The sequence below is a fragment of the Eschrichtius robustus genome, unplaced genomic scaffold, assembly GCF_028021215.1.
Source record: "Eschrichtius robustus isolate mEscRob2 unplaced genomic scaffold, mEscRob2.pri scaffold_281, whole genome shotgun sequence".
Taxonomy (NCBI): domain Eukaryota; kingdom Metazoa; phylum Chordata; class Mammalia; order Artiodactyla; family Eschrichtiidae; genus Eschrichtius; species Eschrichtius robustus.
Window position 1 is genome coordinate 1 of NW_027175262.1, and position 11,419 is coordinate 11,419.

General features: G+C 67.3%; 2 protein-coding genes across 4 annotated transcripts; both read left to right on the forward strand.

Annotated features, from left to right (window-relative positions):
• Window positions 1-320: 320 nt before the first annotated feature.
• CDHR5 (cadherin related family member 5) lies at window positions 321-6,610 on the forward strand. Of its 2 annotated transcripts, XM_068534332.1 has the most exons (15): window positions 321-449; window positions 528-703; window positions 1,085-1,135; window positions 2,274-2,366; window positions 2,508-2,609; window positions 2,695-2,805; window positions 2,908-3,078; window positions 3,435-3,525; window positions 3,664-3,761; window positions 3,869-4,069; window positions 4,175-4,288; window positions 4,365-4,449; window positions 4,536-5,054; window positions 5,584-5,756; window positions 6,075-6,610. In XM_068534332.1, exons 1-15 carry the CDS (start codon window positions 395-397, stop codon window positions 6,510-6,512), a joined length of 2,478 nt encoding a protein of 825 aa, XP_068390433.1. In that variant the 5' UTR covers window positions 321-394; the 3' UTR covers window positions 6,513-6,610. The 2 variants fall into 2 exon arrangements, with proteins under 2 accessions (XP_068390433.1, XP_068390434.1); XM_068534333.1 differs by lacking the exon at window positions 4,536-5,054 and having other exon boundaries at window positions 5,581-5,756.
• A 1,068-nt stretch (window positions 6,611-7,678) lies between these two features.
• On the forward strand, window positions 7,679-10,943 carry IRF7 (interferon regulatory factor 7). 2 transcript variants are annotated; one of them, XM_068534329.1, is made up of 9 exons: window positions 7,679-7,817; window positions 8,020-8,338; window positions 8,422-8,584; window positions 8,679-8,886; window positions 9,205-9,263; window positions 9,361-9,565; window positions 9,895-10,422; window positions 10,503-10,621; window positions 10,731-10,943. In XM_068534329.1, the coding sequence occupies exons 2-9, from the start codon at window positions 8,319-8,321 to the stop codon at window positions 10,896-10,898; spliced, it is 1,470 nt and encodes a 489-aa protein (XP_068390430.1). In that variant the 5' UTR covers window positions 7,679-7,817; window positions 8,020-8,318; the 3' UTR covers window positions 10,899-10,943. The 2 variants fall into 2 exon arrangements, with proteins under 2 accessions (XP_068390430.1, XP_068390431.1); XM_068534330.1 differs by lacking the exons at window positions 9,205-9,263; window positions 9,361-9,565 and having other exon boundaries at window positions 7,689-7,817.
• Window positions 10,944-11,419: the final 476 nt, after the last annotated feature.

Genomic DNA, 11,419 nt, shown 5'->3' on the forward strand with positions numbered 1-11,419 from the left:
GCAAGTACTGCAAACACAGAAGCCCACCCCAAGCCCCAGCCCCAGCCCGCCCAGGCCCCCGGTGCCCGCCCACCAGCTCTGGGTTCCTCTGTCTTAGGATCTGTGGGTTGAGCCCATCAGCCCCTGCATGTGGCCCGGTTCCGGCCGGGTAACCACCTGGTCTGCCCCTCCTGGCAGTCGGCGAGGCCTGGCCAGCGGCCGGCGGGAGCCCCCTTGGTGGAGGCCAGTCCTGTGGTTGGTCAGCGGCAGTGGTTGTAAAGGATCATAAAGCGGGGCGGCGCCTGGCAGGGGCGAAGGTCGCCCAGGCAGAGACTGCGCCAGCAACACAGCCGCTCAGAGGGTCCCAGACGCCAGCCGGGCTCGGACCCTCCCCCGGGGCCGCCTGCCTGCTGAGATGGGGACTTGGGCCCTGCTGCTCCCTCTGCTTGTGGCCGCGGCCCAGGCCCAGGGTACTGGGGGCAGTGGGAGGGGGGCCGGGCGGCAGGTGGCGGGCTGGCCGGCACCGACTCTTCCTCTCCAACTTCCAGTCTGCTCTGTGAACAAGACCTTCTTCGAAGTCAAGGAGAACACGAGCCCCGGGCTGCACCTCCTCGACATCTACGTCCCTGAGGGCCAGCAGGTGACCCTCGGACCCTCGTCCACCCGTTTCGCATTTCGGATCCAGGGGACTCAGCTGTTTCTCAATGTGACCCCGGACTACGAGGTGTGGATGGCGGGCCCAGGGCTGGCTGTGCCCATGGGGTCAGCGGGGGTGGCCGACCCTCCATGGGACCCAGGCGGCCACCCACACTCCTCCCCAGAGAAGGGCTCTCTGGGGATCTTTGGGTCTCAGTTTGCCCAGGGGGCCTCTCGGGCCCCCAGGCTTGGCTGAGGGCTGGCCCTGAGGGGGTGGGGCCCTCGGGGGACGAACCTGCCTGGGCCCCGACCCGCTCTGGACTCAGCACGGATGACAGGGACCCTGGGCCAGCACCTGCTGCTCTCGCCCTCCGTCTCCTCACCTGTGGAATGGGGCGGGGGCTGGGCCAGCTGGCCAGGTGATTCCCACACCTGCCTGCCCCCTCCCACACCTGTCTGCCCCCCGCAGGAGAACTCAAGGCTGCAAGCAGTCCTGGAGTGCAAGAGGGATGACACTGTGGTGAGTCGGCCCCCCCAGACCCCCTCCCGGCATCCCCACGTCCCCACCCTCCCCGTGATGTCAGAGGGCTCCGGCTTGGACCTCTGTGCCCTGCTCTGCCTGGCCCACGGTCACTCCCTGGCGACCTCACCCAGTGGTGTGCTTCAAGTGTCACCTCTGTGCCAGCAACGCCCACACTTCCTCCAGCCCAGACTGTGCCTTGAGCCGCAGACTCACAAAGCTGGCCCCGGACGGACATCACACCTCACAGACACCCCCACCCCGAGATCCAAGGCCCCCCCCAGAGGCACCTCGCCCTGCCAGCTCAGTCCTCACCTCCCCCTCCCCACACCAGTCCTCCAGCAAATCTGCCGGCTGACTGGGCCTCAGACACCAGCATCTTCCGGCTGGCCCATCTGTTCCCCTCTTGGCCCCGCCCACCCCAGTCCACTCTCCGAATGGCAGGAGAACGATCCTATCCGGTAAAGCAAGCAGCGGTCCCTGCCCTCCCAAATAAAGCGAATAAAGGCCCAGCGGCACGCCGCGCCCCCCAGCCCCCCACCCCGGCTGCTCCCTGTCACCTCCTCGGAGAGGCGCCCGCCTCCCTAGCCCCTCGCACCAGCCAGCTCTGTGGTCTCCCTGAGCCCCGTGGGTGCCCCCCGCCCGACGTCACAGCACACCACCCACAAATATCTCAGGATGAGCCTCTAGCAGACAAGGCCGCTTCTTCTTAACGCGGTAGTGTTGTCACGTCCGGAAAAGGCAGGGGGTCCTCAGCAGTGCAACATCCAACGTCCCCACCCCCAGCTCCAGAGCAGTCTTCTACAGTTTCCGGCCAGCAAGGTCCACCCGATGCAGCTGGTTGATGTTTTTCTCACGTCTCTTTCAACATATGGGTGTCCTGATCTTCCGTGAGACTTATGCTTGTAGAAATTCGATTGTTTTGCCATTTTCCTCATTTGGGGTTTTGCTGGTCACGCCCCCAGTGCCTGCGTTATTTTTCTCCAGGGCATTCGCACCTTCTGTGCTTTTAAAAAATTACTTTCTGTTCCTTGTCTGTAACGCCTAAGCCCCAGGCAGAGAGCTGTCTTGGGAACTGCACCCCAGTGCCTAGAATGAGCTCACGCCGCTGGGCCGGGGACCCTCCTCCCTCCCCCAGGTGACCCAGCTGAGGGTGTTCGTCTCAGTGCTGGATGCCAACGACAACCCGCCCAGGTTCCCCTTTGTAGTCAAGGTCCAAAGGGTGCCAGAGGTGAGTGGAAGGGAGCAGCGGTGCATGCCATCTGGGGCATCTGGCGCCCGGGATGGGGGCCAGAGGGCAGAGGGCTAGTGGCCGGGGGTCTCACCCTGGGGGTCACGGGCGTGGCCAGACCGACCCCCCTCCGTCCCCCAGGACACTAAAGTGAAGGCCGCCGTCATCCCCGAGACAGAGCTGAAGGCCCAGGACCTCGACAGAAATGACATCCTGTTCTACACCCTCCAGGAAGTGACCCCGGTCAGTGCCCCCAGCCCTTCCCTTTGGGCATCCCCACCTCTGCGCGTCCTCCCGGGGTCCCAGGCTGAGTCCCCCACCTCCCCAGGGTGCCAGCGGCTTCTTCTCTTTGGTGGGTGCGAACCGCCCAGAGCTGCGGCTGGACCGGTCACTGGACTTCGACAGGTGGCCGAACATGACCTTCCAGCTGCTGGTCCGGGTGAGCAGGCCACTCCCGCCCTCGTCCCGGGCGCCCACGGCCCCACCCAAGCCACTCCAGCCCCAGGCCCCCGGGCCTGACGGCAGGGCTGCGCTGTTGCAGGACACGCGAGAGGAGAACGTGGAGCCCAGCCACACGGCCACGGCCACCTTGGTCCTGGAGGTGCAGCCCGCCGACCTGCGGCCCCCCTGGTTCCTGCCCTGCACGTACTCTGACGGTTTTGTCTGCATCCACGCCCAGTACCACAGGGCTGTGCCCACAGGCCACACACTGGTACAGGGGGCGCGGAGGAACAGGGCAGCATGAGCACGGGCCTGGCTGCCACGGGGCCAGAGTCGGTTGTGATTTTCAAGCAAATGTGAACGATGTTTCATAAGCCAATCTTGCCCCACCCCATGGTGGCAAGTGGGACACAGGGCCTCTGACATTCAAATGAGGAAACAGGGTCCAGCTGTCCTCAGGGCAGAGCCAGCCAGGCCCCTGGGACCCAGTGAGGGACCCCAGGGACCGAGCTGGGTCCCTGACTGCCCCCTGGGGCTACTCCAGATCTCCTTGAGGGGAGCAGGAGGGGCTGAGTGGAGGCCACGGCTCCAGTTCCACGGCGTACCCTCCCCTCCCTGTTCCCGCAGTCAGGACCCCTCATCCTGCATCCTGGGCCCATCTACGCCGTGGACGGGGACCGGGGCATCAATCAACCCATCGTGTACAGCATCATCAGGGGTGAGTGGGCACCAGCCCCCAACTTCTCTCTCCATGCAACACCCTGCCCCCGTCCCCACATGGGCAGAACCAGCTGGGACCCTGGGACCTCAGGCCTCCAGAGGGGGCTGCAGCCAAACCCTCCCGCCGTCTTCCCAGGAAACGAGGATGGCTTGTTCTCCATTGATGCCAACACAGGCAACCTCACCGTGACCAAGAGCATTCCCAGCCCCAAGACGTTCTTTCTGCTGGTCAAGGTGGGTGCCCGCACAGGGCCAGGTCTCCACGGGCCCTTCCTGGGCCCCTGGCTACAGGGCTCACCCTTCAAGGACCTGCTGGTCACTGCTGCCTCTCCAACCCCCAGGCCGAGCAGGCGGATCACACCAGATACTCGGTGACCCAGGTCACGGTGGAGGCCCGGGCCGCCGGTGGCAGCCCGCCCCGCTTCCCCCAGAGCCTGTACCGCGGCACTGTGGCGCTCGGCTCTGGGGTGGGCGTGGCCATCAGGGATGCAGCTGCCCCCTCCCAGCCTCTGAGGATCCGGGCCCAGGATCCTGAGTTCCCAGTAGGCACCGCCTGGTCCCTGGGTCTGCCCGGCCTCCTGCCGTGGGGGGGGTTGGAGCGGTCTGGGGAGCAGCCTGGGCTCAGGACTCACTGGGGCCACGTCCAGGACCTCAACTCGGCCATCACGTATCGGATCACCAACAACTCTGACTTCAGAATGGACGGGGAGGCCGTGCTGACTGGCACTTCACCGGTGCACGCCGGGGTCTTCTATGCAGAGGTGAGAGGCGGGCGGTATCTCCGAGGGCCAGGGGTCAAGCTGGAGCCCAGGAGGGACAAGCCCCCTTCCTGCCCAGGTTGAGGCCAACAACACGGTGACCTCAGGCACAGCGACCACGGTCGTGGAGGTTCGAGTCTCAGAACAGGAACCCACCCCCACAGGTGGGCCTCCCAGGGACCCCGGGTCGGCTCGGGGAGGGCTTCTTGCTAGGGGGAGTGGCAAGCCTGAGCCCTGGCCCTGGCTCCAGGCACCCCCACGTCCTCAGAGACAGCAGGAACAACCAGAGACTTGAGCGGCACCACGTCGGAAGCCCCCCGGCCCCCTGAGCCCTCTCAGGGGTCCTCCACGACCAGCTCTGGGGGGGACAGCGGCCCACACCCCTCCTCAGGCACAACTCGGAGGCCGCAGGCCTCCTCAAAGCCTGGGGGGCTCCCCAGTGTGGGAACCAGCCCCTCCCCCCCATCAGCTTCACCCAGCGGGAGCTCAGTGACCAGACCCTCGAGCGGCACCACGTCGGAAGCCCCCCGGCCCCCTGAGCCCTCTCAGGGGTCCTCCACGACCAGCTCTGGGGGGGACAGCGGCCCACACCCCTCCTCAGGCACAACTCGGAGGCCGCAGGCCTCCTCAAAGCCTGGGGGGCTCCCCAGTGTGGGAACCAGCCCCTCCCCCCCATCAGCCTCACCCAGCGGGGGCTCAGCACAGACCTCGAAGCCAGGAACCTCTCTGCCAAAGCCCCCTGGGCCCAGCAGCACCCTCCGGCCCACAGGTAGCACCACCATTTACCCTAGTTACCCTCATGCTCTCTGACTCAGGACTCTGGGCGGTCGCTGTGGGGTAGGGTCCACCCCAGGTCGGCCCAGCACGACCATGGGGACCACGAAACCCCAAGGGGGGTCTGTTCTGGTCTGGCGAAGAGACAGGTCCCGGGGGGCCCCAGGAGGTAAGCTAGGGAAGGTGTGTGGAGGGTGGGGCAGAGGCCAGACTTAGGATCCAGCGACCCCCCCCCCCCCAATTCCCAGGGCCATTCAGCCCACGGGCCCCGTGCTACCCTCAGCTCCCTGCCTGGCATGTTGGCCCCCTGCCTCCCACCTGGAACTGGCGGGCACTGACCCCCTCCCCGCTCCCAGCAGCCCGGCCTATCGGGGCTCCCTGGCGGGGGTCAGTGGTGCCCACTCCTGCAAACCTCACCTCCGGTGGCCAGGCCTAGCTTGCTCTTAGGGTGTCCCGAGCTTGCCCCGGGCTGGCCTGGGCGCGCTTGGGGTGGGACAGTGAGTGGGCAGTGGCGTTGCCAGCAGGGACGCCCGGGACCGGAGGAGGCCCCGCTGAGGACCGGCGCTTCTCGGTGGTGGAGATGGCGGCGCTGGGCGGGGCGCTGGGCGCGCTGCTGCTTCTGGCGCTGATCGCCCTCACGGTGCTCGTCCACAAGCACTATGGCCACCGACTCAAGTGCTGCTGCGGCAAAGCGCTGGTGAGGCCTCGGGGTGGGGGAACGGACGGGAGAGGGAGCGCTGGAGAAGCGGAACAGGAGAGAGGGCGGGCAGCAGCAGAGGGACGGCGGGGCTGGTGGAGAAGCGGCAGGGTGGAGAGAGAGGCCGCGCGGAGGCCAGGAGTCCCTCCGGGAGATGGAGGGCGGAGGGGAGGAGAGACGGGGCGTGCACACCGTAGTCCCAAGATGGGGAGGAGGGCAGAGAGAGGCAGAGCAGCTAGCCGCCTGTCTCTGGGGGAACAGGGGTGGTCTGAGCCCAGGCCTGGTCTGGTTGACTGCTGGTTCCCGCCCGCCCCCCAGGAGCCCCAGCCCCAAGGCTTTGACAACCAGGCCTTCCTCAACAACCCCGACGAGGCCAACTGGGCGCCAGCTCCTAGCCCCTCATCCAGTCCCGCCCCGCCGGCTCCCCCAGAGCCTGCACCCCCAGAACCCAAGCCCCCCAGCCCGGAGACCCTCCGCCGAGTCCCCGAGTCCCCTGCGGTGGCCCTGGATGGGGACGGCCCGGCAGCTGTGAGGTCCATCCTGACCAAGGAGCGGCGGCCTGAGGGTGGCTACAAGGCGGTGTGGTTCGGCGAGGACATCGGGGCCGAGGCCGACGTGGTGGTCCTCAACACGCCTGCCTCGGAAGTGGACGGTGCTGGCAACGAGGGCAGCGAGGGCAGCGGCGACGAGGGCGCAGAGGTGGGCCTGCGCGGGGGCGCCCAGCGCGCGCCTGGCTCCGACTCCATCTACCTCTAGTGTGGCCGCCCCTCCTCTCCCGGCGAGTCTGGATCACCAGAGTCGGCTTGGTCGCTCTCCCCCCACTCCATTGCGCAGAATAAAGTGACATTTTCGGATCTGCGGGGACGCGTGGGGTCTGCCCCAAGGGGCTGCCAGTGGGGGTGGTCAGGACGTGGTCCATTCGCTCCCACCCTGCACTGAGTCCTCCGCAGAGGGACCGCCAGGGGCGCCGTGGGGGCGGAGAGGGGTGGGCGGGGTCGTTCCCTGCCCAGAGCGCTGGGTGCTGTTTCCCGTAAACCACCTGCTGCGCCCGCGGGGCTTCCCAGGCTCGGTGCCAGCTGGTGGCCGGGAAGTTCCTCTCCTTGTCTAACCACGGCCGACCCAACACAGAGATTCTTCCCCTGGGGGAGGCTGAGAAGCCACCCTCAAGGACACTCACTGGGGAGAGCATGGGCCCGGGGACCTTCCAGGGGGTCACACTCCCGCGTCTGTGGGCTACAGTGCGGGCAGTAGACACGCTGGGGCGCCTTCGGAGGCAGGTGGTCCAGGCGGCTGGGCTGTGACGGGCGGTGCGGGGTGGAGGGGGGAGGTTTGGCCCAGTGCGACAGTGGCCTGCAGGTCCTGGGCCCCGGGCAGCAGGTGGGGCCAGTGGGTGCATAGGACAGAGGCTGTGGACGCGACCCAGAGCCACGGAGTTGGGGACCGAGCCCCCTCCACTGGCTTCCTCAGGGGCGGCCCTCAGTCAGGACTCCAGCCCCGACCACCGCCACTGTCCCTTATGCATCACTGGCGTTTTTTCCTCACGAAAAGGCATTTCCGATTCCTTTTCAAATATTTTAATCTCGACAGTGTTTGAGTATTCTTGCCTGGACAACTGTCACTGGTAAGAATCCGAAGAGCGCAGCTGCATCTCCTCCCACGCACCCCCCTCACCCGCTCGTCTGCTCAGGGACCTGCCGGGTTTTGTTTCTGACCCTGGGGTCCCCAGCTTATCCCACTGCTTCTCCCACCACGTTGGTTGCTGGCGCCCCAGCCCCCCGCAGCGCTGGGCGAGGGAGGGGAGCGGCTGGACCCCGCAGGGGCTGTGCCCTGCAGCAGCCAGGACCCCAGTGCCGCCCCCGCCCCCGCCCCCGCCCCCGCCCCCGGGAGCACGTGACTTCCCCGGCCCCGGCCCCGCCTCCGGCCCCCGGCCACCATAAAAGCGCTTGCTCCGCAGCCCCAGCGGTGGTAAAATTTCCCGCCCCGGCGGTGCCGGTACCAGATACTCGGGAGTCACGACCCACGCGGAGCGAGAAAGGCAGCGACGGCCGCGTCGGACCCCAGGTTCGCTCCGCGGAGCAGTGACCAGGAGGGGGCGGGCAGCGCGGGTGACGGCGGGGGGCACGGGTCCGGAACTGGGGGACCTGGAGTTGGGGGTCGCGGTGACGCGCGGGGCGGGGCGGGGCGGGGCGGGGCGGGTTAGGTTTCGTTTTACCGCAGCGCGCGGTTTCGTTTTCCTACGGCCGTTCCCTTCGCGCCCCCGCAGGGCCCAGCCTGGACGCCGGCTCGACACCTGTGGCCCCTCGTGTGCCCGAGGCCCCGCCGCATCTGTAGCCACACCCGTCGCCTCCTTGGCTAGGGCTCACCTGGGCAACGCTGTGGCCAGAAGCCCTCAGCTTCCATCTGTGACCCCGACACTTGGGACCCCAACACCCGGGACTACCTGCGGAGATTCAGGCGGAACCCTCCTCTCACCTACGCCATCCCCTGACTGCCCCCGCGACTCCAGCCCTCGCCGCGGAGGGAGCGCCGCTCTCTCCACGCCCAGCCCTTGCGGAGGGAGCAATGGCCGTGGCTCCCGACGGGTGAGCCCGCCGCCCTGCCCGCTGCCGACCCCACGCCCCCGGCGGCCCGCGCGCGCCCTGACGCCCGGCTGCTCCGCCCGCAGGGGGACCCCGCGCGTGCTCTTCGGAGACTGGCTTCTGGGCGAGGTCAGCAGCGGTCGCTACGAGGGACTACGGTGGCTGGACGCGGCCCGAACGCGCTTCCGCGTGCCCTGGAAGCACTTCGCGCGGAAGGACCTGGGAGAGGCCGACTCGCGCATCTTCAAGGTGGGGCCCCAGCCCCGCCCGGGGCGGGGGAGGGACGGTCCAGGCCCAAGCCCGAGTGTCCGGGTCGCGTAATCCACTCAGTCTCTCTCCCCAGGCCTGGGCCGTGGCCCGCGGCAGGTGGCCTCTCCGCAGCAGCGGAGGTGCCCGGCCGACCGCCGAGAGTGCGTTCCGAGCTTCCTGGAAAACCAACTTCCGGTGCGCGCTGCGCTGTACGCGGCGCTTCGTGATGTTGCAAGACAACTCGGGGGACCCTACCGACCCTCATAAGGTGTACATGGTCACCCCCGAGCCGGCGTGCGGAGGTGAGGAGGCCGCGGCAGCGCTGCCGGCAGGGAGACTTTGCTCTGTCCCGGGAGCAGCCGCTGGGTCGGATTTTCGGTTTTAGAAAACTGGCATGGGAGAGGCTGGTGCCAGATTGCTGGGGGATGGCGGGGCCGGGGTGAGGGCGTGTGGCGCGGCTAGGGGGGACTGGGGATCGCTGGGAGGAAGCTCATGGGCCTGTTGGGACCAGTGAAGGGGAAGTGCGGTTCAGCTTTGAGGAGCTGCCCAGGGATTCACACCTAGGTGTCCCACTCCAGAGTCTCAGGTCCAGTGTTCCCCCAACCCTAATTCTCCCTCAGAAAGCCCAGGCATTAGCCAGGGGGAGGACGAGGTCCTTGAAGATACCCCACCTACAAAGGTAAGGTCACTCTGCCCTCCTGGATCCCACCTTGGGGCTGCCCCCTTACTGGGGCTGGGGAGCTGCTCATTTATGCTGGGACTGTCCTCTCCTGCAGGATGGGCTTCTGGGGCCATACCTGGCAGCAGATGCTGGCGAGAGGCTGGGGCATGGGCTGGCCGGACTGAGCCCTGAGCCCTGTGCCCCAAGCCCAGCTGGAGATGCTGGGGACCTATTGCTCCAGGCTCTGCAGCAGAGCTGCCTGGAGGGGCATCTGCTGAAAGCTGCGAGTGGGGTGGAGCCGATAGCCCCCGAGGCTCCTGGTGAGGGGCTGTTGGAGGGGGATGCTCTGCCCTGCAGGGTTCTGTGTGCCAAGGGGAGGGACAGGCAGGACAGCAGAGTCCCTGGAGAGAGAGGGCCCGCGGGAGGGGGGTGCCCAGCAGGGATGGTGCTGGCCAGAGGTGGGCCACCATCCCTGTTGGGTACAGCTGAGCCTCCTCAGGTCCAGAGCTCCCTGCTTGGGAGTTGTGCCTGCCACAGTGAATGTGGTGCCACAGCCCCAGGCCCAGGTAACAGGAGCTAGGGGACATGTGGAAGGAAAAGGGAGGAGCTGGCGGCTCCGGTGCCAGCTCAGGCCTGCCTTCCTCTCCAGACACAGGCCCACCCCCAGCCTCCTGGCAGCCCCGAGAGGCGGAGCCCTGCACCACAGCCTCCCCCAGTGCCTGCACCCTGATGGCAGGGCATCTGCACGTGGCTGGTCCTACCTGCTCACATCTCGGTCTGCACACGCTGCCCAGCTTGGGGGCCCTGGACTTGACCATCACGTACAAGGGCCGAACAGTGCTGCAGGAGGTGGTGGGGCGCCCGAGCTGTGTGCTCCTGTACGGCGCCCCCGGTGTAGGTGGTGGGGCTTTAGAGCCCCAGCGAGTAGCCTTTCCTAGCCCCGCCGAGCTGCCCGACCAGAAGCAGCTGCACTACACAGAGAAGCTGCTGCAGCACGTGGCCCCCGGCCTGCAGCTGGAACTCCGGGGTCTCAGGCTGTGGGCCCGGCGCCTGGGCAAGTGCAAGGTCTATTGGGAGGTGGGAGGGCCCCTGGGCTCGGCCAGCCCCTCCACCCCCGCCCGCCTGCTGCCCCGGAACTGCGACACCCCCATCTTTGACTTCGGCACCTTCTTCCAAGGTCAGTGACGCACCTGCCCTGGGGCTGAGGGCCTCCCTGCCTCCCCCCAACCCCCCCCTCACCAAAGCCCTGTTTTGCAGAACTGGGGGAGTTTCAGGCCTGCCGGCGCCGGGGCTCCCCTCACTACACCATCTACCTGAGCTTTGGGCAGGACCTGTCAGTGGGGAGGCCCAAGGAGAAGAGCCTGGTCCTGGTGAAGGTGAGGTGGAGGGTCCCTGGGGTGGGGGTGGGGGGGGGAGGGAGGCTGCACACAGCCCTCCCCCGGCCTGACCGCACCCTCCCCCGGCCTGACCGCACCCTCCCCGCAGCTGGAGCCATGGCTGTGCCGGGCATACCTGGAGGGCGTGCAGCGCGAAGGCGCGTCCTCTCTGGACAGCGGCAGCCTCAGCCTCTGCCTGTCCAGCGCCAACAGCCTCTATGATGACCTGGAGCACTTCCTGGAGCACTTCCTGATGGAGGTGGAGCAGCCCGGCTAGGCTGGTCCCCCAACCCCTCCCGATCTAATAAAAAGGTCCCAAGAACCAGTGCTGGTGTCCTGACCAGGGGCAGGCTTGGGAGGGGCACTGTGGATGCGAGCCTCACCCCACTTCACGGGAAGCCCGTGACCTGTGGGCCCAGGAAGGGAGCCCCCTGCCCCCCACCACGTAGGCCTCCTGTGCACACCCGCTCTCCTGACTTCACAGTGAAGAAACTCAGGCCACGCTTTAGAGCCAACAAACTCTGCTCCGAGAGCACAAGGGCCCCTCACGACACATGTTCCCCCCTGGCCCCAGAGGGGAGCACCTGGGGCCCCTCCACCGTGAACAGGGCTCCCCATCTGTGCTGCGCCCAAGGCCTGTCCCTGGCCTTCGAGGCCCGCCAACACTGCTCTGCCTGGGAGGTGGTGGACCTAAGTGTAAACCCGAGCAATTACTTACAAAACACAAAGAGCAGACAAGGGAATCCTGGGACCAGATGGCTGCCTGTGGGAGAAGCACCACCCGCCCCACCGCTTCGC